The sequence below is a fragment of the Dasypus novemcinctus genome, chromosome 13 (assembly GCF_030445035.2).
Source record: "Dasypus novemcinctus isolate mDasNov1 chromosome 13, mDasNov1.1.hap2, whole genome shotgun sequence".
NCBI classification, from domain to species: Eukaryota; Metazoa; Chordata; class Mammalia; order Cingulata; family Dasypodidae; genus Dasypus; species Dasypus novemcinctus.
The window spans coordinates 14,939,288-14,966,477 of NC_080685.1; the positions used below are offsets into that span (position 1 = coordinate 14,939,288).

General features: G+C 40.0%; 1 protein-coding gene across 1 annotated transcript in view; it reads left to right on the forward strand.

Moving 5' to 3' along the window:
• Window positions 1–550: 550 nt before the first annotated feature.
• Window positions 551–27,190, forward strand: part of RBM34 (RNA binding motif protein 34) — a 38,082-nt gene continuing 11,442 nt past the window's right edge. Inside the window, exons 1-6 of the mRNA XM_004473122.5 lie at window positions 551–732; window positions 861–1,038; window positions 2,144–2,280; window positions 16,064–16,301; window positions 18,149–18,208; window positions 21,155–21,198. Coding sequence (XP_004473179.1) covers window positions 674–732; window positions 861–1,038; window positions 2,144–2,280; window positions 16,064–16,301; window positions 18,149–18,208; window positions 21,155–21,198 — 716 coding nt within the window. The 5' untranslated portion in view covers window positions 551–673. The remainder of the gene's footprint in view (window positions 733–860; window positions 1,039–2,143; window positions 2,281–16,063; window positions 16,302–18,148; window positions 18,209–21,154; window positions 21,199–27,190) is intronic.

Consider the following 27,190-nt stretch of genomic DNA (forward strand, 5'->3'; position numbering starts at 1 on the left):
TATCTGTGCCATGCTTTGATCGCTGGGGACAATTTTGGAAGTGAAAATGAGGATGAAGGAGGAGGGCAACTGTGGGGGAACGAAAAGTAGTGGTGGTCAAGAAAAGCAGACTTAGGTGAGCCTGAGAAAGTGGCTGACAAAACAGCATTTGTTTTGAGTGCCAAGTATCTGCTTTTCCTGGTAGAACAGCAAGGCAGCACTATTTTGAAATATCATTTCAGAAAAGTTGCAAGAAACAGTACAGTGAACTTCTGTATACCCTTTACACACTCACCAATTGTTAGTTTTGCTACATACACTTCTGTAACCTCACTTCTTGCTAAACCTCCCTCCTTCATCTTCCTCAACTCAAGGTTTTTCGCACGTGTTTTTTCCTCTGCTTGGATGAACATCCTACTCCCACCAGTCAGCCTGGCTGATTCTTACTCATTCTCCAGGAAAACTTACTTCACTCCCTGAAAACAGGCCTCCTGAAAACAGAGCTAAGAAAGCAAACCGATCGCAGAAACCAGCTGCCAACAACCTGGGCTTGGCAGGCCTTCTGGGCTTAGCCCGCCCGGAACAACGTGTTTCCGCCCGGAGCGGAAAGGGTGTGGCCACGAGAGCGGAAATAACCGGAACCCGGAAGTACGGCTTCAAGTGCTCCCCCTGTGTCGGAGAACTTGGGAAAAAAATGGCTTTGGAAGGGAAGAACAAACAGAAGAAAAAGAAAAATGCCTTGCAGGAGCAGGGGTGAGTGGCGCGGAACGTCTTCCAGGGCACGGATGTCGTGCGTTCGGGAGCTCGAGTAGGGGGAGCGGTGAGGCGTGGCGTGGCGTGGCGTGGCGTGGCGGCGCTGAGTTTTTGGCCGCGGTTTCTAGGGTGAACCCCGGTGGAGATAGTTTTCGCCAGTTCGGACCTGCAGACTATTTGGTTGGACAAGTCTCCAGTAGCCTGTTCCACAGCAAACGCCCCTTCAGAGGCAGTACACATCGACTGGCGTCCCTCTTCAGCTCTTTCGAGTCTCAGGTTCAGCCCGTATATGTGCCTGTGCCTAAAGTAAGTTACTGGATTCTGTTAAGAATCGTCCATTATTGACCTTTAGCGTTGATATAGTACCTTCTTTTTCTGTAAAAAAAATTACAATATTACTGTAAACTCTACTCTGTACGTTACATTAGTTATCTTTTCCCCATGTAACTCCATATGCTCACCCTGTAATAGAAGAAAGTTCTTGTATTTGTACTATTAACAGTCATTATCCACCACCGAAATCATGTTATTCAGCCCCTAGATTATCATCCAGCTTGCTTTCAGTTGACATTAACCTTCCTAGACCATCCCTTTCAGCCACACATTCACGTTTATAAATCGGCAGTGTTGGTTATACTCACTATGTTACTATCAATTCTATCCATTTCCATACATTTACAATCCACCTTATTAAACATTCTACATACATTCTGCATAGTGGGGGGGGGGGGGCGGGTGGATATAATGGGGTATGGGATTTTTCCTTTTGGAGTAATGAAAATGTTCTGAAATGAACTGAGCTGATGACAGCACAACCCTGTGATGAAGCTGAAAGCCACTTTACAAGGATTGTACAAGGCAGGAGATCATTTAACACAGTGAACCCAGTGGTGATGATGGACTGTAGTTAACAGTACAGATATCAGAGTGTACTCTGATAAAGTATAACAAGTATACAATACTAATACATGACATTAATAGAATGTTTTGTGGGAAAACACACCAAATATAAGCAACAGACTATAGATAGCAGTAAGATTATGACGATTGTCTTTCATCATTTGTAACAAATGTGGAACAACAATGTAAGGTGGTGTTGGTGGGGCCATGTATGGGAATCCTGTATGGTAGGCATGATTTTTTAAAATGTGAAATTTTAAAAAAGAAAGAAGGGCCCATTAAAACAAATTTAAAACAGCAAAGTAATACCTAGCAAATTACCATGCAGAACATGATTTCTAAATTAGGGTTAGGGTATGGGGCAGATAGGATTAATTTTAAGTTACCTGTCAATAGTGGATATATCAATGAGAGGAAAAGATGCTAATTTAAGAATCCTGCCAAATGATTGCTTAGGGTCAGAAATTTTTAAAAAGATGAGATCTCAAACATAACTTCAAATTTTTAAAAGGAAAACACGCAAAAAAGGAAACGGGATGAGGAGGAAGAAAGTACATCCCAAGTTCAAAGACCATTTTCGCACAAACCTGCAAAAAAAATGAAAGCAAAGAAGAAACTTTCCAACGTAGACAAAAACTTGGCAAACAGGTCTGTAAATTCTCCCTTTCTCTCTTAGCTGATGGTAAGGAAATACAAAATCCTATACTTGCAATACTTGTCTAATTTTTTTTTCCATTTCATATTTCTTTTTTTTTTTTTTTCCTTTTATTTTTAATAGAAAGGTGACAAAAGCTGGTTGTGGCCTTCCTACCTCATAGAGATGTAAGAAAATGTCAGATTCCCGTTTATTCATATTGGTAGGTGGTGAGACAGTGTACTGTTGTAGAAGAATGTGGGCTCTGGAGTCAGGCAGACCCTGTTTCAAAATATGTCTCTGCTTCTTACCAGCTGTGTGGCCTTGGCCAAGCCAGTCTCCCTGGGTCTCGATTTCCTATCCTGTGCAGTGGAAAAATAGATACCTCCAAGAGTAACCATGAGGATCAATTGTATTAGATTTGTAAAATGTTAAAGGCACTGCCTAGCTTATCACAAGGACCCAATACATAATAGCTGTGGAGGACATACAGCCAGTTTGTGTGGTCTGGATCAGTGTTTAATAGGGAAAAGGCTCTTATAACTCTGGTAATAGTTTTTCATACTTGTTTTTTTGTAATGTTTTATTTTGAAATAATTTCAAACCTACAGGAAAATTGCAAAAATAATACAGAAACAATACATGTAACTCCAGTGTACCCCCATACAGATACCCAGATTTACTATCAGCATTTTGTTTCTTTTGGTATGTCATTTTACATAGGTAATTGTATCCACCTATGATCTATGTTTATGTATCTATTTATATCTATCTCATCTATCTGTCATTATCTTCTAAACATTTGAGAGTAGGTTGCTTACATCATTCTCTTCTAATACTTAATACTACCCTGTGTATTTCTTTAGAATAGGAACACTCACTTATGTAACCACTCAGTATAGCTATCAAGTTTAAGAAATTTAACACTGATATAAAGTATATAGTCCATATTCCAAGTGTTTTCTGTTATCCCAATAATGTCCTTTTGGGTATTTTCTCCTCCATTATTTTTTTTTTTTTTTTTTTTTTTTAATATATACTGGGGCCAGGAATTGAACCCGGGACCTCATATGGGGGAAGCCAGTACTCAACCAATGAACCACATTGGTCTCCCCATCTCCTCCATTATTAAATACTATCAACAATGATATATTACATTTAATTGTCATTGTCTCTCTTGCGTGTACATGCTTTTTTTTGTTGTTGTTAACTTTCCTAGACTACCCCTTTCAGCCACATTAACACTTATAGATGTGCAGTTGTAATTATGCTCACTATAATTTTATTATGGAAAATGCCGTACATATGCAAAAATTAAATAGGCTTATGAACCCCGGGTACTGAACTTCAACAATTATTGATATTTATTAATAATTAATACTTGGTAATCTTGTTTCATTTTTATCCCCACATATATTCCTCATTATTTAGTAGCAAATTCAGGACTTAGCATTTCTTTTTTTTTTTAACTGAATATAAATTTTTTTTTTTTTAATCATACAATCTGTTACACAATATTTTTGGTTCATAGTAATGCAGTCATACAGTTTCTGTCCTTTTGTGTCTGGCTTGCCTCACTCAACATAACGTCCTCCAAGTTTATCCATGTTGTCATATGCTTTACGATTTCATTTCTTTTTACAGCTGCATAATATTCCATCACGTGAATACACCACAGTTTGTTTATCTCTTCATCGGTTGATGGACATCTGGGTTGTTTCCAACTTTTGGTAATCATGAATAATGCTACTATGCACATCAGTGTGCAGATGTCTGTTCATGTCCCTGCTCTCAGTTCTTCTGGGTATATACCAAGTAGTGGTATTGAAGGGTCACATGGCCAGTCTATATTAAGCTTCTTTAGGGACTGCCAAACAGTCCTCTACAGAGTCTGTACCATTCTCCATTCCCATCAACCGTGAATAAGTGTTCTTATATCTCCACATCCTCTCCAACATTTATAGTTCTCTGTCTTTTTAATAGTGGCCATTCTGATAGGTGTGCAATGATAACTCATTGTAGGTTTTTTTTGTTTTTTTTTCAAGATTTGTTTATTTCTTTCCTCTTACCCTCCCCGCCACCCATGGTCTCCTCTCTCTGTCCATTCACTGTGTGTTCTTCTGTGTCTGCTTGTATTCTTGTCAGTGGTACCGGCAGTCTGTAGCTCTTTTTGTTGCCTCATCTTGCTGCGTCAGCTCTGTGTGTGCAGCGCCACTCCTGGGCGGGCTGCACTTTTTTCACACAGGGTGGCTCTCCTTACGGGGGCGCACTCCTTGCGCATGGGGCACCCCTCCCTGGGGGCGCCCCTGCGTGGCATGGCACTCCTTGCACACAGCAGTATTGTGCATGGGCCAGCTCACCACACGGGTCAGGAGGCCCTGGGGATCGAACCCTGGACCCTCCATATGGTAGACGGACACTCTTATCAGTTGAGCCACATCCACATCCCTCATTAGTGATGTTGAGCATTTTTTCATGTGTTTTCTTTTTGCCATTTGTATTTCTTCTTTGTACAAATGTCTATTCAGGTCATTGGCCCTTTTTAATTGAGTCATTTGTCTTTTTATTGTTGAGTTGTAACATCTTTTTATATATACTAGATATTAAACCCTTATCTGACATGTGATATCCAAATATTTTCTCCCATTGAGTTGGCTGCCTTCTCACCCTTTTGACAGAGTCCTGTAAGGTACTAAGGTGTTCAGTTTTGAGGAGGTCTCATTTATCTATTATTTCTTTTGTTGCATGTGCTTTGGGTGTAAGGTCCAAGAAACCACCACCTACTACAAGGTCTTGAAGATGTTTCTCTTCATTTTCTACTAGTAGTTTTATGGTCCTGGCTTTTATATTTAGGTCTTTGATCAATTTTGAGTTGATTCTTGTATAGGGAGTGAAATAGGGGTCCTCTTTCATTCTTTTCATTATAGATATCCAGTTCTCCCAGCACTGTTTGTTGAAGAAACTTGTTTTTTCCTGTTAACATGAACTTGGTAGGTTTGTCAAAAGCCAATTGTCCATATAGGTGAGGGTTTGTTTCTGGATTTTCAGTTTTATTCCACTGACCGATGCGTTTATCCTTACGCCAGTACCATTCTATTTTGCCCCCTGTAGCTTTGTAATATGTTTCAAGGTCAAGCAGTAAAATTCCTCTCACTGTGCTCTTCTTTTTCAGAATGCTTTTGGCTATTAACGTGTACTTTCCCTTCAACATGAATTTGATAATTACCTTTTCTAATTCTGTAAAGTAGGCTGTTGGAATTTTGATTGGTATTACATTGAATCTGTAAATCAGTTTGGGTAAGATTGACATCTTCATGATATTTATTCTTCCAATCCATGAACACAGAATGTCTATCCATTTGTTTAGGTCTTCTAAAATTTCTTTTAGTGTTGTTTTGTAGTTTTCTGCGTAGGTCCTGTATCTTTGGTTAAATTAATTCCTAGGTATTTGAGTCTTTTTGTTGCTATTGTAAATGAATTCTTCCCCTTATTTCCTCCTCAGATTTTTCAGTGCTAGTGTAGAAAAATATTGCTGATTTTTGCATGTTGATCTTGTATCCTTCCACTTTCCTGAGCTCATTTATTAGCTCAAGTAGCTTTGTCATGGATACTTCAGAATTTTCTAAATACAGGATCATGTCATCCACAAACTGAGAACTTTAATTCCTCAGTGAGAGATTTAATTCCCTTTTCCTATTTGGATGCCCTTAATTTTTTTTCTTGTCTAATTGCCCTAGCTAGAACTTCAAGTACAATATTGAATATCAGTGGTGACAGTGGGCATCCTTGTCTTGTTCCAGATGTTACAGGGAAAGCCTTCAACATTTCCCCATTGAGTACAATGTTGGCTGTGGGTTTTTTCATATATGCCTTTTATCATGTTGAGGAATTTTCCTCCTATACCTATCTTTTGAAGTGTTTTATCAAAAAATGATGCCTTATTGAGTGCCTTTTTTGCGTCAATCGAGGTGATCACATGTTTTTTTTTTCCTTCGGTTTGTTAATGTGGTATATTACGTTGATTGATTTTCTTATGTTGAACCAACCTTGCATACCAGGAATAAATCCCACTTGGTCGTGATTTTAAGTCTTTTGATATGCTGTTGGATTCAATTTACAAGTATTTTGTTTATTAGAGAGACTGGTCTGTAATTTTCTTTTCTTATACTATCTCTATTCTGGCTTTGGTATTAGGATGATGTTGGCTTCATAAAATGTGTCGGTACCACACTAATGAAAGTAGTTGTCGATGTGGGAGTGGTGGGGGGTGTGGGGAGTGGGGTATTTGGGAACCTCTTATATATTTTTTAATGTAACATATTGTGTGACCTTTGTATCTTTAAAAAAAGAGAAAAAAAATTTTAATGTGTTTTTTTTTAAATGTGTTGGGTAATTTTCCCTATTCAGGTTTTTTGAAGAGTTTAAACAATATTGGTGTTAATTCTTTTTGAAATACTTGATGACGTTCACCTGCAAAGCCATCTGGTCCTGGATTTTCCTTTGCTGGGAGATTTTTGATGATGGATTCATCTTTTTTATTGTGATTGGTTTTTTGAGTTATTGTATTTCTTTAAGTGTCAGTGTAGGTTGTGTGTTTCTAGGAATTTGTCTATTTCATTTAGGTTGTCTCTTTTGTTGGCATACAGTTTCTATTTTGATCCTTTTTATTTCTGTGGGATCAGTCGTAACCCTCCTCCCCCCCCTTGCATTTCTTTGCATCTTTCCTCTTTTTTTCTTTGTTAGTCTAGCCTAGGGGTTTATCAATTTTATTGATCTTCTCAAGGAACCAGCTTTTGGTTTTGTTGATTTATTGGTTTTTTGTTCTCAGTTTCATTTATTTCTGCTCTAATCTTTATTATTTCTTTCCTTGTGCTTGCTTTGGGATGGTTTTTCTAGTTTCTCTAGTTGTTCAGTCAAATCTTATAGAGTTTAGCTCTTTTTTCATATAGGCAGTTAGAGCTATAAATTTCCCTCTCAAGGCTTCCTTCGCTGTATCCCATAAATTTTTATTTGTCCCAATGTATTACTAATTTCACTTGCAATTTCTTCTGTGGCCCATTGATTGAGTGTGTTGTTGAGCCTCCACACATTTGCAAATTTACCTTTTTCCTGTCTATTATTGATTTCTGGTTTCATTCCATCATGATCTGAGAAGATGCTTTGTATAATTTCAGTCTTTTTATATTTATTAAGAGCTGCATTTTGCCCTAACATGTGGTCTATCCTGGAGATAGATCCCTGGACACCTGAGAAGAATGTATAACCCAATGAGTTTGGATGCAGCATTCTGTATATATCTGTTAGGTCTAACTCATTTATCATATTGTTCAGGTTCTCTGTTTCCTTGTTGATCTTGTGTTTAGTTGTTCTATCTAATGATGTGAGTGGGGTGTTGAAGTTTCTAACGATTATTGTAGAGATGTTATTTCTCCCTTCAGTTTTCCCAGAGTTTGTCTCGTGTATTTTGGGGCACCCTGGTTAGGTGCATAGATATTTATAACTGTTATATCTTACTGGTAGATTGTCCCTTTTATTAATATATAATGTTATATTAATATATAAAGAGATACAAAGTTATAACTTTTTTGCATTTAAAGTCTGTTTTGTCCGATATTGGTATAGCTGCCCCTGCTCTTTTTTGGTTACTGTTTACGTGGAATATCTTTTTCCAGCCTTACACTTTCAGCCAGTTTGTTAAGATGAGTTTCTTGTAAGCAGCATATGGATGGCTCATGTTTTTTCATCCATTCTGTCAACCTGTATCTTTTGATTGGGGAATTTAATCCATTCACATCTAATGATATTACTGCAAATGCATTATTTACTTCCACCATTTTATTCTTTGTTTTCCTTGTGTCGTATCATATTTTTGTCTTTTTACTCTTTTGGTTATCCTTTCTCTTTTTTTTTCTGTACTCTCCTCTAGGCCTCTCTCTTCTGTCTTTTTCTTTCAGGTTCTAAGACTGCCTTTAATTTTTTTCTGCAAAGGTGGATTCTTTTTTGCAAACTCTCAGTTTGCGTTTGTGAATATTTTATTCTCACCTTTGTATTTGAAGGACAGTTTTGCTGGGTAACGGATTCTCAGCTGGCAGTTTTTCCCTTTCAGTATCCTAATTGTACTACTGTCTTCTTGCCTCCATGGTTTCTGAAACCTCTGCTAAGTCTTATTGGACATCCCTTGTATGTGTTGGTTGCTTCTGCCTTGCAGCTCTGAGAATTTTTTCTTTATCTTTGACATTTGACATTCTGAATAGTATGTGTCTTGAAGTAGGTGTATTCAGCTTTATGCTGATTGGAGTACGGTACACTTCTTGGACATGTAAGTTCATTTCTTTCATGAGAGTTGGGAAATTTTCAGCTATTATTTCCTCAAATACTCTTTCTGCCCCCTTTCCCTTCGCTTCTTCTGGAACTCCCATGACGTGTGTTGTTATGTTTCATGTTGTCATTCAACTCTCTGTGCCCCCACTCAATTTTTTCCCTTTCTTTTCTCTCTTATGTTTTAGCTGTTCTGTCTTTGGTATCACTTATTCTTTCTTCTATCTTTTTATTTTATTTTATTTTATTTTATCCCCCCCCTTGTGGCTTTTTGCTTGCTGTCTGCTCTCTGTATCCATTTGCTGTGCATTTTTCTGTGTCTGTATTTCCCCCCCCCCTTGCAGCTTGCTTTCTTGTCTGCTCTCTGTGTCTATTTGCTGCACATTCTTCTGTGTTTTTTTGATTGTCTTCCTATATTTTTCGGTTGCGTCATCTTGCTGAGTCAGCCCTCCATGGCAGTTGCAGGCTGGCGGCACTCCATAGCATGCAGGCGAGCCTGCCTTCACAAGGAGGCCCCAGGACACGAACCCAGGGCCTCCCATATGGTAGATGGGAGCCTAACTGATTGAGCCATGGCCATTTTCCTCTTCTATCATTTTGAGTCTGCTGTTGTATGCCTCTAATTTGTTTTTGGTCTCACCTGTTGTGTCTTCCATTCCCATGAGCTCTGTTACTTTTCTGTTCATGATTTCATATTCTTCTTTGTCCTTTGATGTCATTTATCTCTTTAGTCATATTGTCTTTCAACTCATTAATTTGACTTTGGAAATTTGTGCACATCTCTCTAATTCTTTCAAATCCTGTGTTTCTTTTGGGGCTTTGATATGTTCCTTTTCTTGGGACATATCTTCCATATTCTTAGTATGGCTCATAATTTTTTTGGTGTCTAGGGATCTGTTTAGGATGTAGTGTTTTTTTTTTTCACTCAGCTCAAATTACTTTCTCCTTTGTAAGGATTTAGTTGAAGGAGGTTGTTATCACTGCTCTTTGATTCTTGGCTCAACCTGGATTGTTAGGATTGTCCCTGCTAGTTGCTCAAATCTGGACTCTGGACCCAGTACTTGGTTGCAGACCAACTTCCTAGGGCCCTGGGGAGGGAAGCTATAAAGGCTGGAAAAAGCCTCTCCTGCTTATTTTTAATTTTCTCACATGCGCTTCCTTGGTCTGCCAGCAGATGGCGCGCTTACGCAGCTTTCACTTAGTTCCTGGGCTGAGTCTATTTGTTGCAACACAGACCAGATTACTGGGATAGGGCTTCTGCCTGGAGCTTTTTTTTTTTTTTTTTTTAGAATTTTTTAAAGATTTATTTATTTATCTCTCTCCCATTTCCCCCCACCCCGATTGTGTGTTCTCTGTGTCTATTTGCTGCGTCGTCATCTTTGTCCGCTTCTGTTGTTGTCAGCAGCACAGGAATGTGTGTTTCTTTTTTTTGTTGCGTCATCTTGCTGCATCAGCTCTCCGTGTGTGCGGCACCACTCCTGGGCAGGCTGCACTTTTTTCGCGCTGGGTGGCTCTCCTTACGGATTGCATGTGGGTCTCCCCTAAGCAGGGACACCCCTGCGTGGCAGGCCACTCCTTGCGCGCATCAGCACTGCACATGGGCCAGCTCCACACAGGTCAGGGAGACCCGGGGTTTGAACCGCGGACCTCCCATGTGGTAGACGGACGCCCTAACCACTGGGCCAAGTCCGCTTCCCCCAAGAGCCTTGATATTCAAACTTTCTCAGTGCCGGTCCTCCAGCCTTCTCTGGCAGCCCCCTCCCTTTTCCTGGGTGGGATATATTTCCACTCCCCTCTGAGTCCTCAACAATCAGTCCATGCTAGTAGAGGAGGAGATGGGGAGGGTCGTACGTCTTTAGTCCCTTGCTGGCTCCAAGGCGAACAGGGCGCACCCCCCACCCAGCCTGGAAGGGCTCCTGGGACACGGCAGACCAAACGTGGGATCAGAAGCTCAGTCAGCCTCAGGCAGTGTCCCTCTCTCTCCCCTTTCCTGGGGTGCTGGATCCCTGGGGGCCCCTTGTCCGTAGTCACAGGCCCAGACGCCCGGGAGTTCTCAAGTGTCTTTAGTGTGAGGAGCGGGCCGGCGGCAGCAGCTGCTTCAGCTCACGGTTCTGTCGTCCGTGATTCCCCTGCTTTGTCCCTCTCTCCTCTGGGCGGTGTCCAGTCTTAGCCTGGTGCCCCAAACCCTAGAAGATCTTTTTCCAGGCTGTTTTCAGCCTATCCTCTAGCTATTTTTCTGGTGGAGAAGAGAGTCTGGTGTCTTTCTAGACTGCCATCTTCCCAGAAGTTTAGGACTTAGCATTTCATCTATAAATATTTAAGTGTGTATTTAAAAGATGAATTAGGATTTCTTATTCAGTCAGAAGCCAGATTTCCTTTATTTACTTGAAATTTTCTTTACTGTTTCTTTGAATTAGGATCCAAATAAGAGGTATGCGTTGCAATTGGTTAATATGTCTCATCTCTTCTTTCCCCCTTGCAGTTTATTTCTTGAAGAAACATGTTTTTTATCTGGTAGCATTTCCCACTCTTTAGATTTTGCTTATTACATTTCCATTTAATATAGCGGTGTTTTTGTAGGAAATCTTTTCATAAGTCCTCCAACTTGCTTCATCCTTTTAAAAGTTGTTTTAGCTCTTCTGAGTCTTTTACTTTTCCATACAAATTTGAGAATTGACTCAATTTCTACCAAAAATAGTTCAGGATTTTTTATTGCATTGAATCTATAAGGTAACTTTGGTAGAATTGACAGTCTTAACAATATTGAGCTTTCCTGATCTTGATCATAAATTTCTTTCATCACTAGGATTGGAAATTATTAACTGTTTGCAAAAGTTTGTTTTGTGAATTTTCTTATTTGAACATTTATCTTAGTGTTTATTTTCAGTTTGATATGGAATTAGCAGTATATGTAGCTTTTAAAATTTCCTACAGATGATTTGGTTGCTCACCAGCCACTCACCCCCACCCCTTCCACCAAGCAAACATCCTGGGGTAGAAACTGCTATCCTGGGTTCTCTTTCTGGTTCTTCAGTGGGTTTTATTGCTATGCTAATTAGTTGTTAGCACAAGAATAATTTTAATTTTTGTCACTGTAAATTTTTTTTTATTAAATAGTATAAGTCTTCTAATAAGCCTAATTTACATTTTACCTTTTTCTTAAGTTTTTTCATGCAAGTATTTAGTTAAATTTTAGAAGTAAGCAGATATAAACTGGCAAGCTGCTTGATCTTTCCTTCAAAGAGCTGATTCTAGGACCTGGAAATTCAGGGCACATATGAATTGAGCAGCCTCTAAATAATCTGCACCCCACCCCACCTCCAAACACATACCTCTGACTTTCACAACGGCTCTCTGCTCTGATAGCCAGTCTCTTAACTTCCTACTTTTCCTGAGCCCCTTACTTCTACCCCCTACTGTGCTTCAACTCCGCTCAACTCTCTCACCCTCTGTCCTTCCACATTTACTCCAGATATCAGATATCCTGTTGAATGCCCCCCTGTGGCAGCACCATCACAGGCTCCTAGTAAGCTCTCCTCAGGCCTCTCATCAGCTTTCCACGTGTTTCCACTCTCTTCAAGCCCCTGTTTTCTTACCTATTCTATTTTTTTTAATTTATGACAGAAATCTTTGTTTAAATGTGTGTTTCAGAAATATGTTACTATACATACAATATACAACATACATATGTATACTCTCACAAACCTCACAGATTGCCACCATGAGGTTAACCAATAAATTAAAACCAAAATGTGGGTAACAGGGTGGACCTGAGGGCAAATTTCCATGTTTTATCTGTTAAAAAATTTCAAATTTCCCTGAGAAAAGACTGTGACCAGAGACTTTTAAAATTAAAATATATAACACCCACCCCTCACTCTCAGAAAATAAAAGGATTCCAGATCATACAGTTATAATATGTATTCTTCTCAGAACAGAAGGATTAATTCCGCTTCATACTCTCACTTCTGCACCATCTGGCTTCAAGACAGTCTGCCTCTCAGCTGGGGCAGGGAGGATCAATGGGCTTTTGAGATGGGTGCATCCTTGGCTCTGGGGTCTGTTCTATTTTTTAAGGTCCTGGGGCTGGGGATTGACCCCAGGACCTCATATGTGGGAAACTGGAGCTCAGCCACTGAGCCACGTCAGCTCCCTTTATTTTTTCTTGACGAGATGGCCATGTTACCTTTTCAGAGAATAATTAATTGCCAACAGCTGTGAAGTTCTTACAGTTTTTGGTCCTCCTCCTTAAATTTACTATGTCCGTGCACATCCTTCATTTCTTCCTTTTCTGTTGGAGGAAGGTGTCTTCCCTCTTATCCAAGATTAATTCAACCACCTGTGCTATGTATACCACCGACCTATTCTGCCTCCTTAGGGATTGTGCTTTCAGGTACATCTGTTGAGTCCTCTTTCCTGTCTTTTCAATCTTTCTTTCATACTCAAGATTCTAATTTTACAGAGAGAAATCTGAGGGAGTGGGTGTGGCTTAAGCAGTTGAGCTCCTCCCTCCCACACAGGAGTTCCTGGGTCCATTTCCCTATGCTTCCTAAAGATGACAATCAGGCAACAAGCAGACATCAGGCAAAAACAACAAACAACAAAGCAGACAGCAAGCAAAAACAAAACAAGCAGGGAGGAGACTGACTCAAGCAGTTGAGTGCTCACCTCCCCATGGGAGGACCCAGGTTCTCTTCCTGGTGACTCCTAAAAGAAGAAAAAACAGACAATAAGCAGACAATGAGTACAAAAAGCAAGCAAAAACAGATGAGGGAGCCATCTGGGGAGAGTGTGGAGGAGAGAAATCTGGAAAAAAAAAACAAAAACAGTGCCCCACTTTTTACCATGTATTCCTATCATGTATCTCATCCTTCCCTTTATAGTCGAGCTATGAAGTATTCTGTACTCTCTCTTACCTTTCTTGAACCATGTACTCTTAAACACCCTTGCAGGGTTTTTTTTTCTTCCTTTTTGCTCTCACCATGCATCTGAAACTATTCCACAACGCCATCCTGACCTAATTGCCGTATTTTATAGACAGTTTGTCTTACGAGTCCTTCTATTAATTTTTCCCCCAAGGTACTGGGGCCAGATATTGAACCCTGGACCTTGTATGTGGGAAGCCAGTACGCAGTCACTGAGCCACAGCAGCTCCCCTGAGTTGGTTTTTTCATTTATTCTTGTTTTTAGATTTATTTTGTTTATTTCTCCCTGCCCCTGTTGTCTGTTCTGTGTGTCCATTCGCTGTGTGTTCTTCTGTGTCTGCTTGTGTTCTCATTAGGCAGCTCTGGGAACTGATCCCGGAACCTTCTGGAGTGAGAGGCGACTACTCTCTTGCGCCACCTCATCTCCCTGTTTCTGCTACATCTTATTTTCTCTCCTTTGTTGTTGTTTTTTTGTTCGTTCGTTTGTTTTTGAGCTTTGCTTTTAGGAGGTACCAGGAACCAAACCTGGGACCTCCCATGTGGGAAACAGACGCTCGACCGCTTGAGCCACATCCACTCCCATCTGTTACATTTGACACGGCTGCTTTTCTTCTCGAAGCTATTGGGTTCTCTTGTAGCAGTCTCTTCCTTGTCTCCTCCTCTTGGTTGTCTCATCCCCCTGCATGTGCACACACGCGCACACGCACACACACTCTGATTGTGGGTACCTTTTCTTCTGGCTCTCCTGAAATGTCGATTTTCTCTGGGTCCTGTTCTCAGTCATCTTCTCACGACCTTTCCTTACCTCTCATTCCGGCAGTCTCATTTTTGTCCAGGGCTCTTCATTTTGATGGCTCTCCCAACCTCCAGACCTGCGTGTATCTGTTTGCCTACCTGTGTCAGCACCTGTCTGTCCCACATACACCTCAAATTCCACACACTTCCGGCTAAACCCGTCCTCCTCATCAGCCCTGTTCATTTGCACGAAGGCTGCTCCCTTCCTCTCGGTTGCTGAGCCAATGCCCTGGGAGGCCTCTCTGCTCTTCCTCCCTGTATGCACCTAACTACTGCCGTGTCCTGACGATACGGTCTTCTCCTTCCCAATGCCTGCCCTGCTCTGGTTGGCCGTCTCCTCAAACGTATACCATTTACTGTTCTCCCCTCTTCAGCCTCCTTCCCTTTCTCGTTCTCTTGCACTCTCCAGCCCAGCTATCTTTTTAGTGGATGCTACTCAGAGTCTTCAGTGGCTCCCCATATTCTATAGGGTAAAATCTAAGCACCTTTGCACAAGGCTCTTCCTGACATGGTCCCCCTCGTACCATTCTGTCTCATTTTCTTCCACTCTACTCTAGCTATTTTATATACTATAGTCAACAAAAACTGCACGCGCCCCTCTTCTTTGTGGCGCTCATGTTCTATGGAGGAGTAATAGTAAGAGTTCAGTGAGGACTGATTATAGGCCAGCCATGGCCTTTCTGCCTCTGAGAAGCCTTTCTGGTTTCTTCCTTGATGGTCCTATACCGTATATTATTATAGTTACCAATTTATTATGGTGCTCTCCTTACTATTGAAAGGCCTTTAATAGTATCTTTATCTTTATATCCTTAGAGGTTAGAAGTGAGTAGGAACCCAGGAAATAACTATTGAATGAATGAATCATTTTTATGACCTCTACTACCCATTCTCTCCCCTCACTTCATGAGATTCTCCTCTAGTTCTTTTTTTTTTTTTTTTTTTTTTTTTGAGATAACGGGGCCTGGGAATTGAACCTGGGACCTCATCTGTGGGAAACCAGAGCTCAACCACTGAGGCACATCAGCTTCCCTGAGTTGTTTTTTTTTTTTTTTCATTTGTTTTGCTTGTTATTTGTTTTTGGTTTTTGGTTTTTTTTTTTTCAGGAGGCATCAGGAACTGAATCTAGGACCTCCCATGTGGAAGGCGGGTGCTCAGTTGTTTGAGCCACATCCACTCCCTCCAGTTCTCAAAATTTTAAGACTCATTCCCAGTTATTACTTATCCTTGTGCACCAATATTTTGTAATATGTTTGCCATTTCAGAATTTACATTTAGTAAGCAGTGCTTTAAAGATTACAGTGCTATTTAAATAGACAATCGAGTTTTTCCTATTGGCCACATTGTTTTTACAAAGTCCTTTTGGCATCCTTTTAAACCTCCCTAGGCCACCATTTAAAACAGTGCTGTTGTGCCCATAAAGTGCTAGTGCAGAAAATGAAATTGAGTCTTGACGGATCATAACCTGTATCTCAAGAGCTTTAAATGAACCAAGGGGTCCAAGGTTAGTTTTTTGTTGCTGCTGCTGTTACCTTTAAAAATTGAGCGTAATATACTCTTTTAAGGTAAAGAATTTGTTTTCTAAAGATACCACATTTTTGATAATGCTACTTTTTAAATGTAGATACATTTTTTAGGAAAACCAGGAGTAATTAGGAAATAGTTCTAATCATGGAGAGTGTGTTGATTTGCAAAGTGTGTTTTCTCAGTTATTAAATCTGACCTCCATAGCTTTTATTTTCTTTTGTTTTGCCTTGAAAAGGGAAAGTGCTCTAGCATGTGCTGATTTAGAAGAAGAAGAAATTCATCAGAAACAAGGACAGAAAAAGAAAAGTTCTCAGTCTGCTGAGAGTATTAAAATAGCAGATAGAAAAGTACTTGACGTAGATTACACAGTTGTAAATCATCAAAAGAAAATTCAAATCAACCAAGAAGAAGAAAGATTAAAGAATGAGAGAACTGTGTTTGTTGGGAATTTGCCTGTCACATGTAATAAGAAGGTGAGTTATACAAACCTTGTTAGATATACAAAATATCTGTAGTTTTTATGTTGTAAAAATTCAGAGAGGTGCATAATTCATAACTTTGTTTACAGTTCCTTTATTGCATAAGCATATAATTAAAAATTATTGACAGGGAGCAGATGTGGCTCAAGTGGTTGAGCACCTGCTTCCCACATGTGAGAGGTCCCAGATTTGGTTCCCAGTGCCTCCTAAAAACAGAAAAATAACAAGCAAACAAATGAAAAAACCAACTCAGGGGAATTGATGTGGCTCAGGAGTTGAGCGCCGGCTTCCTGCATACAAGGTCCCAGGTTCAGTCTTGGGCCCCAGGACCTAAAAAAAAAAATCATTGATATGTAATTTCATTATAAATAACTGCATAAATCATTCTATTATAGATTGATTCCAAATCCAACCCCTTTTTTCCATTCGTAGTCACTGTCCTAGCTTAGGCGTTTGTATTTATTTGAATTACTGTGGTGTTCTCCTTTCTGATTTTTTCTTCTAGCCTTATTATTTTCTACTAGAATCTAAGCTGCATGTGTTCACAGCACATGGTAGGGATTCAGTAAGTATTTGTTGTGTGAGTGAATGGATACATTCTAAGTTTCTTCTTTGGTGTGAGGTTCAACAAACCAAAACATGCTCTTTACTTCCTATGGTTTCTATGGTAGACCTCTTGGCAATCCCTTGAAATCCTGCTCGTGTTTTGAAGTACAGTTGAATTCCAGTTCCTTACAACAGTACACAAACCTTACTTCCTGACGGTTCCCTTGTGTCTCCTAGCATTTGATTGGTGATTATTTGGTAGGATTTAAATCAGTTTGCTTTGTAGCATAGTTGTGGTGATTGATCTTCCTATTAGATTGTTAGAGGCTCAAGGACAGGACTCTGGTGCTTTTGTACAAATACTCACCACTCATTAAATGATGTTTGACTTAGAATTTGTTATGGAAATGATTTCCCTAGCTGTAAAACCTGTCATCCTTTACCTTCTGAACCAATCATAAGAATCATTTATAAAACTTGCCTTCTGGGCTTTCCCTCAATCTTGTGGTCTTACCTCGAGACAGATAATTTCTCATAGTGACATAAAATTGATGACTTTAAAATTCATGTCTGGTTTAAGCCAATGTGAAAAGATGAGAGACTCTAGAAGATAGAAAGCTAACCTTAATTTACTTGTGTTAATTAAAGGTTTTAAAAGATTAGAAGGTAAAAAATGATGAGTATATCATGAATACTAATATGGATTTGAATTGTGTTTTCTTTCATCAGTTTCAGTAAACATTTTGTCCATCCAACTGAGTAGTGAACTACCTTCCCTGAAATGTTACTATAAAATAAAAACTGACAGTAAAAGATTATCCAGGGAAACAGACTTTGGCCCAGTGGTTAGGGCGTCCGTCTGCCATATGGGAGGTCCGCGGTTCAAACCCCGGGCCTCCTTGACCCGTGTGGAGCTGGCCATGCGCAGTGCTGATGCGCGCAAGGAGTGCCGTGCCACGCAAGGGTGTCCCCCGCGTGGGGGAGTCCCACGCGCAAGGAGTGCACCTGTGAGGAAAGCCACCCAGCGTGAAAAGAAAGAGCAGCCTGCCCAGGAATGGCGCCGCCCACACTTCCCGTGCCGCTGACGACAACAGAAGCGGACAAAGAAACAAGACGCAGCAAATAGACACCAAGAACAGACAACCAGGGGAGGGGGGCGGGAATTAAATAAATAAATAAATCTTTAAAAAAAAAAAAAAAGATTATCCAGTTTTTGTTTAATTCCTTTTTGTAGCAATTATTTGATGTTCTGAAAATGGATTAAAATACATTTTTTGTTTTGTTTTTGTTTCTAGAAGCTGAAGTCATTTTTTAAAGAGTATGGACATATAGAATCTGTACGATTTCGTTCTGTGGTATGTGTTCTTAAAATTACATAATCTTAAAACTTTTGCATTGCAAGCAGATTTATGACCTTCGTGCTGTTAGTGAGATGAAAGAGCACTTGTTGAATAACCAGGTCCATATCTAGGCCGAGGGAAGTGTTGGTGTTAATGTCTATTGCTCACTCTCGGACCTTGTGAGCTAATGTTGTGATTTCACCTAAAATGATATCCTGGCTGCCTGGAGCAGCAGACTGTTTTTGGGGGTGGCTGGGTGACTTATTTGCTGTGTCAGCTGACAAGGCAGAGAAGTTATACTTCTTGAATAGCATTTCCACCCTCATGCACTTTCCCACCGGATGTCCCATCCTAGGCATTCAGTGTGGGAAAGGATGTGGCTGCTGCAAGCAGTACTTCACTCTGCACATAGATGAAGTTGTCTTTTTTTAATCAATTTAATGTTAAAATCTCATAGAAGTGAGTGCCCTCTGATTTCACCAACAGGACTCGTAGACCAGTTGGGCCCATGTTTCTTGGAGAGTGAAATAAATGCTTTCATGTTACTTGGTTTTTGCATACTTTTTTTTTTTTTTAATATATTCCACCTTTGATTTTTACCATCGTCTATATTCTCGGCTACTTTTTAAAAATTTAATTGCTTTGTGTTAGAATGTAGGCTGTGGTTTATTCCACGGTTCTGTCTGCCCTTTCTCATATGATTCTCCGAAATAGGGTTTGTTGGCGTCTGTACTGTTTCCCTTGGGGCTGGATAACTCTTTGTAGTGGGGGCTGTCCTGTGCCTTGTAGCACTTAGGAGGCTTAGTACCAGCCCTGCTTCCACCCTCTAAATGCTGGTAACCCCTCAGGTATAACAACCAAAAACTTCCCTAGGCATTGCCAGATGTCCCCAGGAGCAGGAGTGGCAAATTGCCCACGGCTCTAAAAGTAGGCATTTCTCAAGACTTGGGCACAGTCCCCATTATTTCTTCCACGGTGTTTGTTTCTCGCTTTTATCACACATCCTTTGTCTGCCCTCTGAGTCCCAGTTCCACATGTCAGATCCTTGCCTGCCCCGTCTGCTCGGGTGTCCATCCCAGTCCCAGCGTGTCTGTATCTCCTCCGTCCACCCCCACACCAGCCTGCGCCGCCTCCTGACTGGCGTTCAGTGGCCCCCAGACTGCCCACGCTCTGGCTGCCGTCGACTGTTCCTTTGGCCCGCTCATGCTGTTGTTTTCAACTGTGCCTCTTCCCAAGATGAGTCCTGTTTTTTTACATTATTCCATCTCAATACTTGTTACTTCTTGGCAGAAGTTTCCAGGCGCCTATATCATGCCTACTCTGACAGTCTACCTCTCGTTTATCCAACGTGCCCTGTCGCCTTCACCTTCCTAAAGTACTGCCTGCATGAGCTCCTGCTCACCGGCCTTCACCCAACCCCCAGTAAACACGCCTTGGCCTTCTGTCTGCTTCTGTGTCTTTTCTATCCCTGGGCTGCTGCCGTGCACCCTGTAGCACCCTGTGCTTCCTCAGAGTACTTACGATGTTTTACTCTAATGGTTTGTTTTATTGTCTGTCTGCCCGGCCAAGCTGTAGGCTGTGATTACCAGTGCCTGTTCCCTTGCTCGTCCTTGGCTCCCACATTAGGCTCCCTGAATAGCTACTGAATGACCTAAAAACTTTGAATTATCCTCACTGAGTGATGTAACGTTCTTAGTTCTTAGCCTGACAGTTCGCAACATGTTGATCCCACCCAGTCGTGGCCCTGCCACCCTGCCTTCTCTCCACTTGCCGTGCTGCCGCCAGGGCTGCCTGCTGCTCCAGTTCCGTTTTGCTTGTCAAGAGGCTAATTTCCAGTATGCAGTTAAAATGTCACCTCTTCCAACCTTTTCTGAGACCAGTAAAGCATACTTTTTCCTCTTAAGTTTTTTCTGTATTTTTTTTTTGCCTTATGATATACTTACACATTAATATACTCAATAATAGATTATATATTCTTGAGAGCTCTCAGAAGGAAACCAATAAAATGGTTTTATGGTAATTGTCATTTACATGTCGATTATTCATTTGGGCATTTCGAGCAGAACAAGCAGAAAAAAAAGATGACATAGTTCCAGGTTTCTTAATTTTATGACATAAACTGCCATATGACTAAGAAAGAAAATAAGTTTCCCAGAGAAGCTTTACAGTAATTCCCCTAAATGAGATTTATATTCATAGAAGACCCTGGACTTTGAACTTACATTCTTAGTACCTAGCTTTATTTGGCACATTGCTGACAGTCATATTTGTTGACTTGAGTTTCCGCCTCTTCCATAAAGTTTTTCCTATTTAAACCCAGACCTCTGTGTACTCTCTCTATATACACACACGCACCTATACATAATACATATATATACACATACACACACACGTTCTTTACGTCTGAAAATAAAGTGAGCCTGAATATAAGGTAATTCTCTTATTTGCCCAATTAAAGATAGTAGAAATTTGGGGAACCACCTAGAATATATAAGCTCTTAGAGAGATGGATGAAGTAATAATATGACTATTTACCCTATTTCTCAATCTAGTTAGACATATTTAAAAATCACATAGGATATAACAAAATACTAATTTAGAAATGTTGCTTTTGTTTACACTCCTTTTATTATAGAACAGTTTTTACTCACATTTTTCATGGGCATCTTCCGCATGAACATCTCGTCATGACCAGAGCCCCTTTGAGTCATTTAACACATCTGACAAGTCTCTGCTTGTTAAATCTGCGTATGACACTATTACTGGAAGTTTTTGTCCTAAGCCACAAGGTGCCGTTCACATAACATTAGGACAGATATGTTGGATTCTATTTCCCTAGAATGTTTTCAATCACAGCATATGAGAGTGAGCTATTTAGGTTTTGATTAAAATATAATTAATTTGAAATTACATTTCAAATACTGAATTTTCTTCAATACTGTTTTATGTTTTTCTCAAAAGATTCCAGCAGAGGGGACCTTATCCAAAAAGTTGGCAGCAATAAAGTAAGTTTTATAATTAAAGAGAGGGAATAATCTTTAGTTCTCTTCTATTTTGTTTAAAAATTGAGATAATTTCTTAGCATCCTCTGATATTTTTATATTTTGGATAATATATTGTGCTTGACTGTTTCCCTGTGTTCTGTAAATATAAGTTGATTTGTGGGATGTTTGTCTTTAGCTTTTATGTAAGCTGCAGAGTCACAGAAAGTAATGTAAAATCATTTACTGGAAAATATGACGTGGGAAATTTCAAGAATGTTCCTCTGTGTATGGTGTTTGGAACAGAATAAGAAGATTTTATTCCAAAATTTCTAGAACAAATTATAAAGACCATCTATCATCAATTCAAAAGCACACATTTTTCCCACATTGAAACATCTTGGAATTCAAAGTGCATATTAAAATCAGTAGTGCCTGGTAGTTGCTGTCAGCTTGGGTTGAAATCAGATTCTTCAGAGCACATTTGTGTAGATTCCCATACTACCTTTTTTTTTTTTTTAAGATTTATTTTATTTATTCCTCTCCCCTTCCCCCTTTTTGTCTGTTGTGTCCATTCGCTGTGTGTTCTTCTGTGTCCACTTGCATTATCCTCTGGCACTGGGAAACTGTCTCTTTTGTTGCGTCATCTTGCTGCGTCAGCTCTCTGTGTGTGTGGCTTCACTCCTGGGCAGGCTGCACTTTTTTCACCGGGGGCGGCTCTCCTTGAGGGGCGCACTCCTTGTGGGGGGGGGGATTCCTACACGGGGCTGCCCCTGCATGGCACGGCACTCCTTGTACACAGCAGCACTATGCTTGGGCCAGCTCACCACACAGGTCAGGAGGCCTTGGGGGTCGAACCCTGGACCCTCCATATGGTAGACGGATGCTCTATCAGTTGAGCCACATCCGCTTCCCCCCATACTGCTTTATGTTTTCTGTTTGAGGGTTTGGGGACTGTAGGTTTTGTGACTTGTTGTTCAAATTCTTAGGAGAGTTTTTTTTTTCTCTTTTTCCACCTGATGCCAAGGGTGATTCCTGCAAGTTTCTTTGCTTTTCCTTCCTGTATGGAAGGTTCATTTCTCCTTTGCCTTCATCTTTCGGCAGGGTTTTCTGTTAGTCTCCCAGTCTTGGGTATCTTTTCTTAATAGTACATGAAATAATGGGTTTTACAATCAGAAGTGGCTTTATATTAAACAAATGATAGTAATGTAGTTAGAAACGTGTCTAGGAATTCTGTTAACATCAGAATTTTGAATTGTAGTCACCCCTTTGGACATCGGAGCAGGTTCATGTCTGTGTTCATTCCTCACTTGGAATTACGTGGCAGACCAGGTCTTCGCTGCTTTTTCCCTGGAGCCTTCAGAGAGCCAGGCACAGAATTAATCCTTGATAAATGCTTCCTTGCACCCACTGTATTTAAGGCATCGTTCAGATGCTGTGGGGAGTAACAGACTTAGTAAGACATAGCCCTTCTCTTTTGAAAACTTTTATAAGAACTTTTATATCAATGTGGGGCCAAAACCCAAGAGCCTACATCTTAGCAGAAACAAAGGTTCTTTTGGTCGTAAGTAATAGTAGTAGTGAGAGTTTTGGCGGGATTGGCCCATGACGATTGCCATCAGTATGCCCTCCTGTCCCCCCCTTTTTTTCCTCCCATTTCAATTTTAATTTGAATAGGAAATGAAACATGGTTTACAATCAAAGTGCATAAAGGTGTATGCAGGGCAAAGTTTCTTTCCTTCACTTTTTCCCTTGCCAAGCTATTCCTCTCCTCGTAGACAACTGCTGTTTTTAGTTTATTGTATATCCTTCTAAAGATATTCTGTGCATTTACAAACTGATACAGCACAACTCTTCTTCTGCTTCTTGTAACTTGGAGCTCTGTCCATACCAGGGTAAAGTGTTTTCCCATTCTTTTTTAAAGCATCTTGGTATTCCATGTTTTACTTACTATAATTTATTGATATTTTTTTACTTATTTTTATTAGAGAAGTTGTGAGCTAACACCTTACATTGTTGTGGAACATTTGTTACAGATTATGAAAGAACATCATCAGACTATTTACCACTATGGTCCATAGTGTACAATTGGTATATTTTTTCCATACACCCCTATTATTATTACTCTATATCAGTATTATACGTCTGTTATAGTTCATGAGGGAGCACTCTAGTATTTATACTATTAAGCACAGTCCGGCTTCCACCACGTGGTTCACTCTGTTATACAGTCCTGTGCCTTGTACATTCTTTCTGGAGTGTACACCAGTGGCTCTCACCTCCATCACAGAGTTGTACAGTCATCCCCACAGTAAACTTTTGAACATTTTCCTTAGTTCAAAAGAAAAAAATCCCATACTCCCCAATTATTGACCCTTAGCATCAATATAATACCTTCTTTGACACTGATGCAAGAATATTACAATATTGCTGTTGACTATAGTTCATAAGTTACCTTAATTGTATTTTCCCCATGCATCACTATATTCTTATCACCTTCTAAAAGTGATGTACATTTGTTCTGGTTCATAGAAGAGCATTCTTATATTACTAACCACAAATTTCTTCCACCTCTGGGTTCACTATGTTATTCATGTTATCCCTAGATTATTCTCTAGCTTTCTTTCAATTGACATTACATCCCTAGACTGCCACTTTCAGCCACAATCCCATTTCTAAACCAGCCATGTTACTTATACTCATTCTCATGTGTTTCCATCAATGCTATCCATTTCCACATTTTTACAGTCTAGCTAATTGAAAATTCTACATACATTAATCATCAGAACCCCTTCTCAGCCCTCATTCTATCTCATAGTAACCTGTACTCTAGGTTTTAACTCCATGCATTTATTCTTCATGTTTAGTTGCATATTGGCGAGACCTTTGTGTCTGGCTTATTTCACTCATCATAAAATGTCCTCAGGGTTCATCCATGACCTTTTCATTTCCTTTTCCTGTAGCATAATATTCCATTGTATGTATATACCACATTTTGTTTTTCTGTTCACTGGTCGATGGCTACTTGGGTGGTTTCCATCTTTTATATTTTTAACAAATCCTCCACTGATGGACATTTAGTTCGTGTGCAGGCTCATGGCTGTTAGAGTAATGCTGGAGTAAGTGATCTTGCACTTCTGTCATTTTGTCAAGTATGCAATTTATCTGTAGGATAAACTTTTTTTTAATGAGGTACTGGAGAGTGAACTGAGGACCTTGTACATGGGAATCAGTCACTCAACCACTGAGCTACATAAGCTCCCCAATGAGAGTTGGTTGTTGTTTTTTCCACTTGTTTGTTTTTGTTTTTAGGAGGTGCCAGGGATTGAACCCAGGAGCTCATACATGGGGAGGAGGCACTCAGCCACTTGAGCTACATCTGCTCCCCTATAGGAAACTTTTTTTTTAATAAATTGCTTTTTTTTTTTTTTAAGTTTTATTTTTATTTATGTCTCTCCTCTTCTCCTCCTCCCATTGTCTGCTCTCTGTGTCCATTCGCTGTGTGTTTTCCTGCATCCTCTTGCATTATCTGGCAGCAGTGGGAAACTGCGTCTCTTTTGTTGCATCATCTTGCTGTGTCAACTCTCCATGTGTGTGGTGTCACTCTTGGGTGGGCTGCGCTTTTTTTCACGAGGGGCGCAGTCCTTGCACGTGGGGCACCCCTATGCAGGGGCGCCCCTGCATGGCACGACAGTCCTTGCGCGTGGGCCAGCTTACCACATGGGTCAGGAGGCCCTGGGGATTGAACCCTAGACCCCCTGTATGGTAGACGGATGCTCTATCAGTTGAGCCATGTCCGCTTCCCAGGATAAACTTTTAATACCAGATTTTCTCAGTCGAAAGGGTATTTGCATTTGTAATTTTGACTGAGAGTTCACAAGGTGGTAGCCTATTTATATTTTAACACCTTTACCAGCAAATGGTATGTTTTAAAATTTTTTATCAGCAGCTTGATAGTTAAAACTAGTATTTCTAATTTGTATTCTCTTATGAGTGAGACTATGTATTCGTAAGTCATTTATGCTTCCTTTTGTTTGTTTCCTATCATTTGCCCATCTTTTTCTATTGAATTGTTTTCTGTTATTGATCTGTAGGATGTTAAGGAAATTAACCTTTGGTGATGTCAGTTACAAATGTTTTTCCTCTTATTTGTCATTTGCTTTTTGACTCTGCTTTTGAGGAATTTTGCCATGTAAAACTTTTGTGCTTTTATAAAACCTGGGACTGTATAATATGGTAAATCCTCTTGTAAATGATGAGCTATAAGTAATAGTACAATTTATAAAAATTGTACTTTCATGTATATTAAAAAAAATTTTAATGACAAATATACCATACCAATACAAGGTGTTAATAATAGGGTGTGTTTTTTTTTTTGTTTTTTTTTTTTTAATATCTTTTTTCTTTTTTTTTTTTTAAAGATTTATTTATTTTATTTAATTTCCCCCCCCTCCCCTGGTTGTCTGTTCTTAGTGTCTATTGCTGCATCTTGTTTCTTTGTCCGCTTCTGTTGTCGTCAGCGGCACGGGAAGTGTGATGGGCAGGCTGCTCTTTCTTTTTCACGCTGGGCGGCTTTCCTCACAGGCGCACTCCTTGCGCGTGGGGCTCCCCCATGCGGGGGACACCAATAGGGTGTTATATGTGAAGAAAAAAATATACCTAATGTAAACTGTTGACTATAGTTAATTTTTAAAAAAATATTTTAAGTACAATTTTTTTAAAAAGATTTTCTTTCATTTATTTCTTCCTGCTCCCCATTTTTTGCACTCGCTGTCTGCTTGTCTTCTTAGGAGGCACAGGAACTGAACCCAGGACCTCCCATGTGGGAGGGAGGTGCGCCTAATCGCTTGGGCTTCCTGCTTGTTGTGTCTCTCATTGTGTTTTCTCATTGTGTCTTCTTGTTGCATCAGCTCATTGTGCCAGCTCGCTGTCTTGCTCATCTTCGTTAGGAGGCACCGGGAACTGAAACTGGGACCTCCTGTGTGGTAGGCAGGGCCCACATGCTTGAGCCACATCCTCTTCCCAATAGTACAATTCTAATGTTTTTTCAATAGTTGTAACAAAGGTACCATACTAATGCAAAGGATCAACAATAGGGGGTATATGGGAATGCTGTAATTTTTACACGATTTTTCTGTAAACCTACAACTTCTCTAAGTTAAAAAAATTAAAAGAAACTTTTTTGCTGTTTTATATAGTCATATTTTAAAAAAATATATTTCCTACTTTATCAGGGTATAATTTACTTCCAATGTACTATGCATATTTGAAGTGTACAATTTTATTTTATTTTTATGTATAGATTGATTGATTTTTTGAGTTACTAGAGCTGGGCATTGAACCCAGGCCCTCATGTGTGGGAAGCCAGTGCTCAACCACTGAACCATATCAGCTCCCCTGAGTTGGTTTTTTCATTTGTTTGCTTGTTGTTTGTCTTTTTTGTTTCTAGGAGGCATCGGGAAAGGAACCCGGGCCCTCCCATGTGGGAAGCAGGCGTTCAATCACTTGAGCCACAAACACTCCCCAGATTTATTGTTTTCAACCTATGTACATCCTCATGAAAGCATCACCACAGCCAAGATACTGAACACACCTATCACCGCCCAGTTTCCTCGTTCTCCTTGGCAGTGCATGCCGTCCTCCCTCCTGCTTCTTCCCTTCAGCCACTGATCTGATGCCACTGTATGCTAATTTGCATTTTCTAGAATTACATATAATCGGAAACAATATTCAGTATGTACTTTTGGGTCTTGCTTCTTTTGCCCAGCATGGTGATTTTGTTCTGTCCCTCAGTGATTTCTTCTTTTTTTATTGCTCAGTATTCGGTATTATTCTGGTGATAGGATGTACCATTGTTTATCCATTCACCACTTGCTGGGCATGTGGATTATTCCCAGTTTTTTTGGGTATCATGAATAGAAGTACTAAAAGCATTCACATAAGGGTCCTTTCTCTTGAGAAAAAGTACTTGAGGGTGGAATTGCTGGGTCTTACGATAGATACATTTTAACTTTGT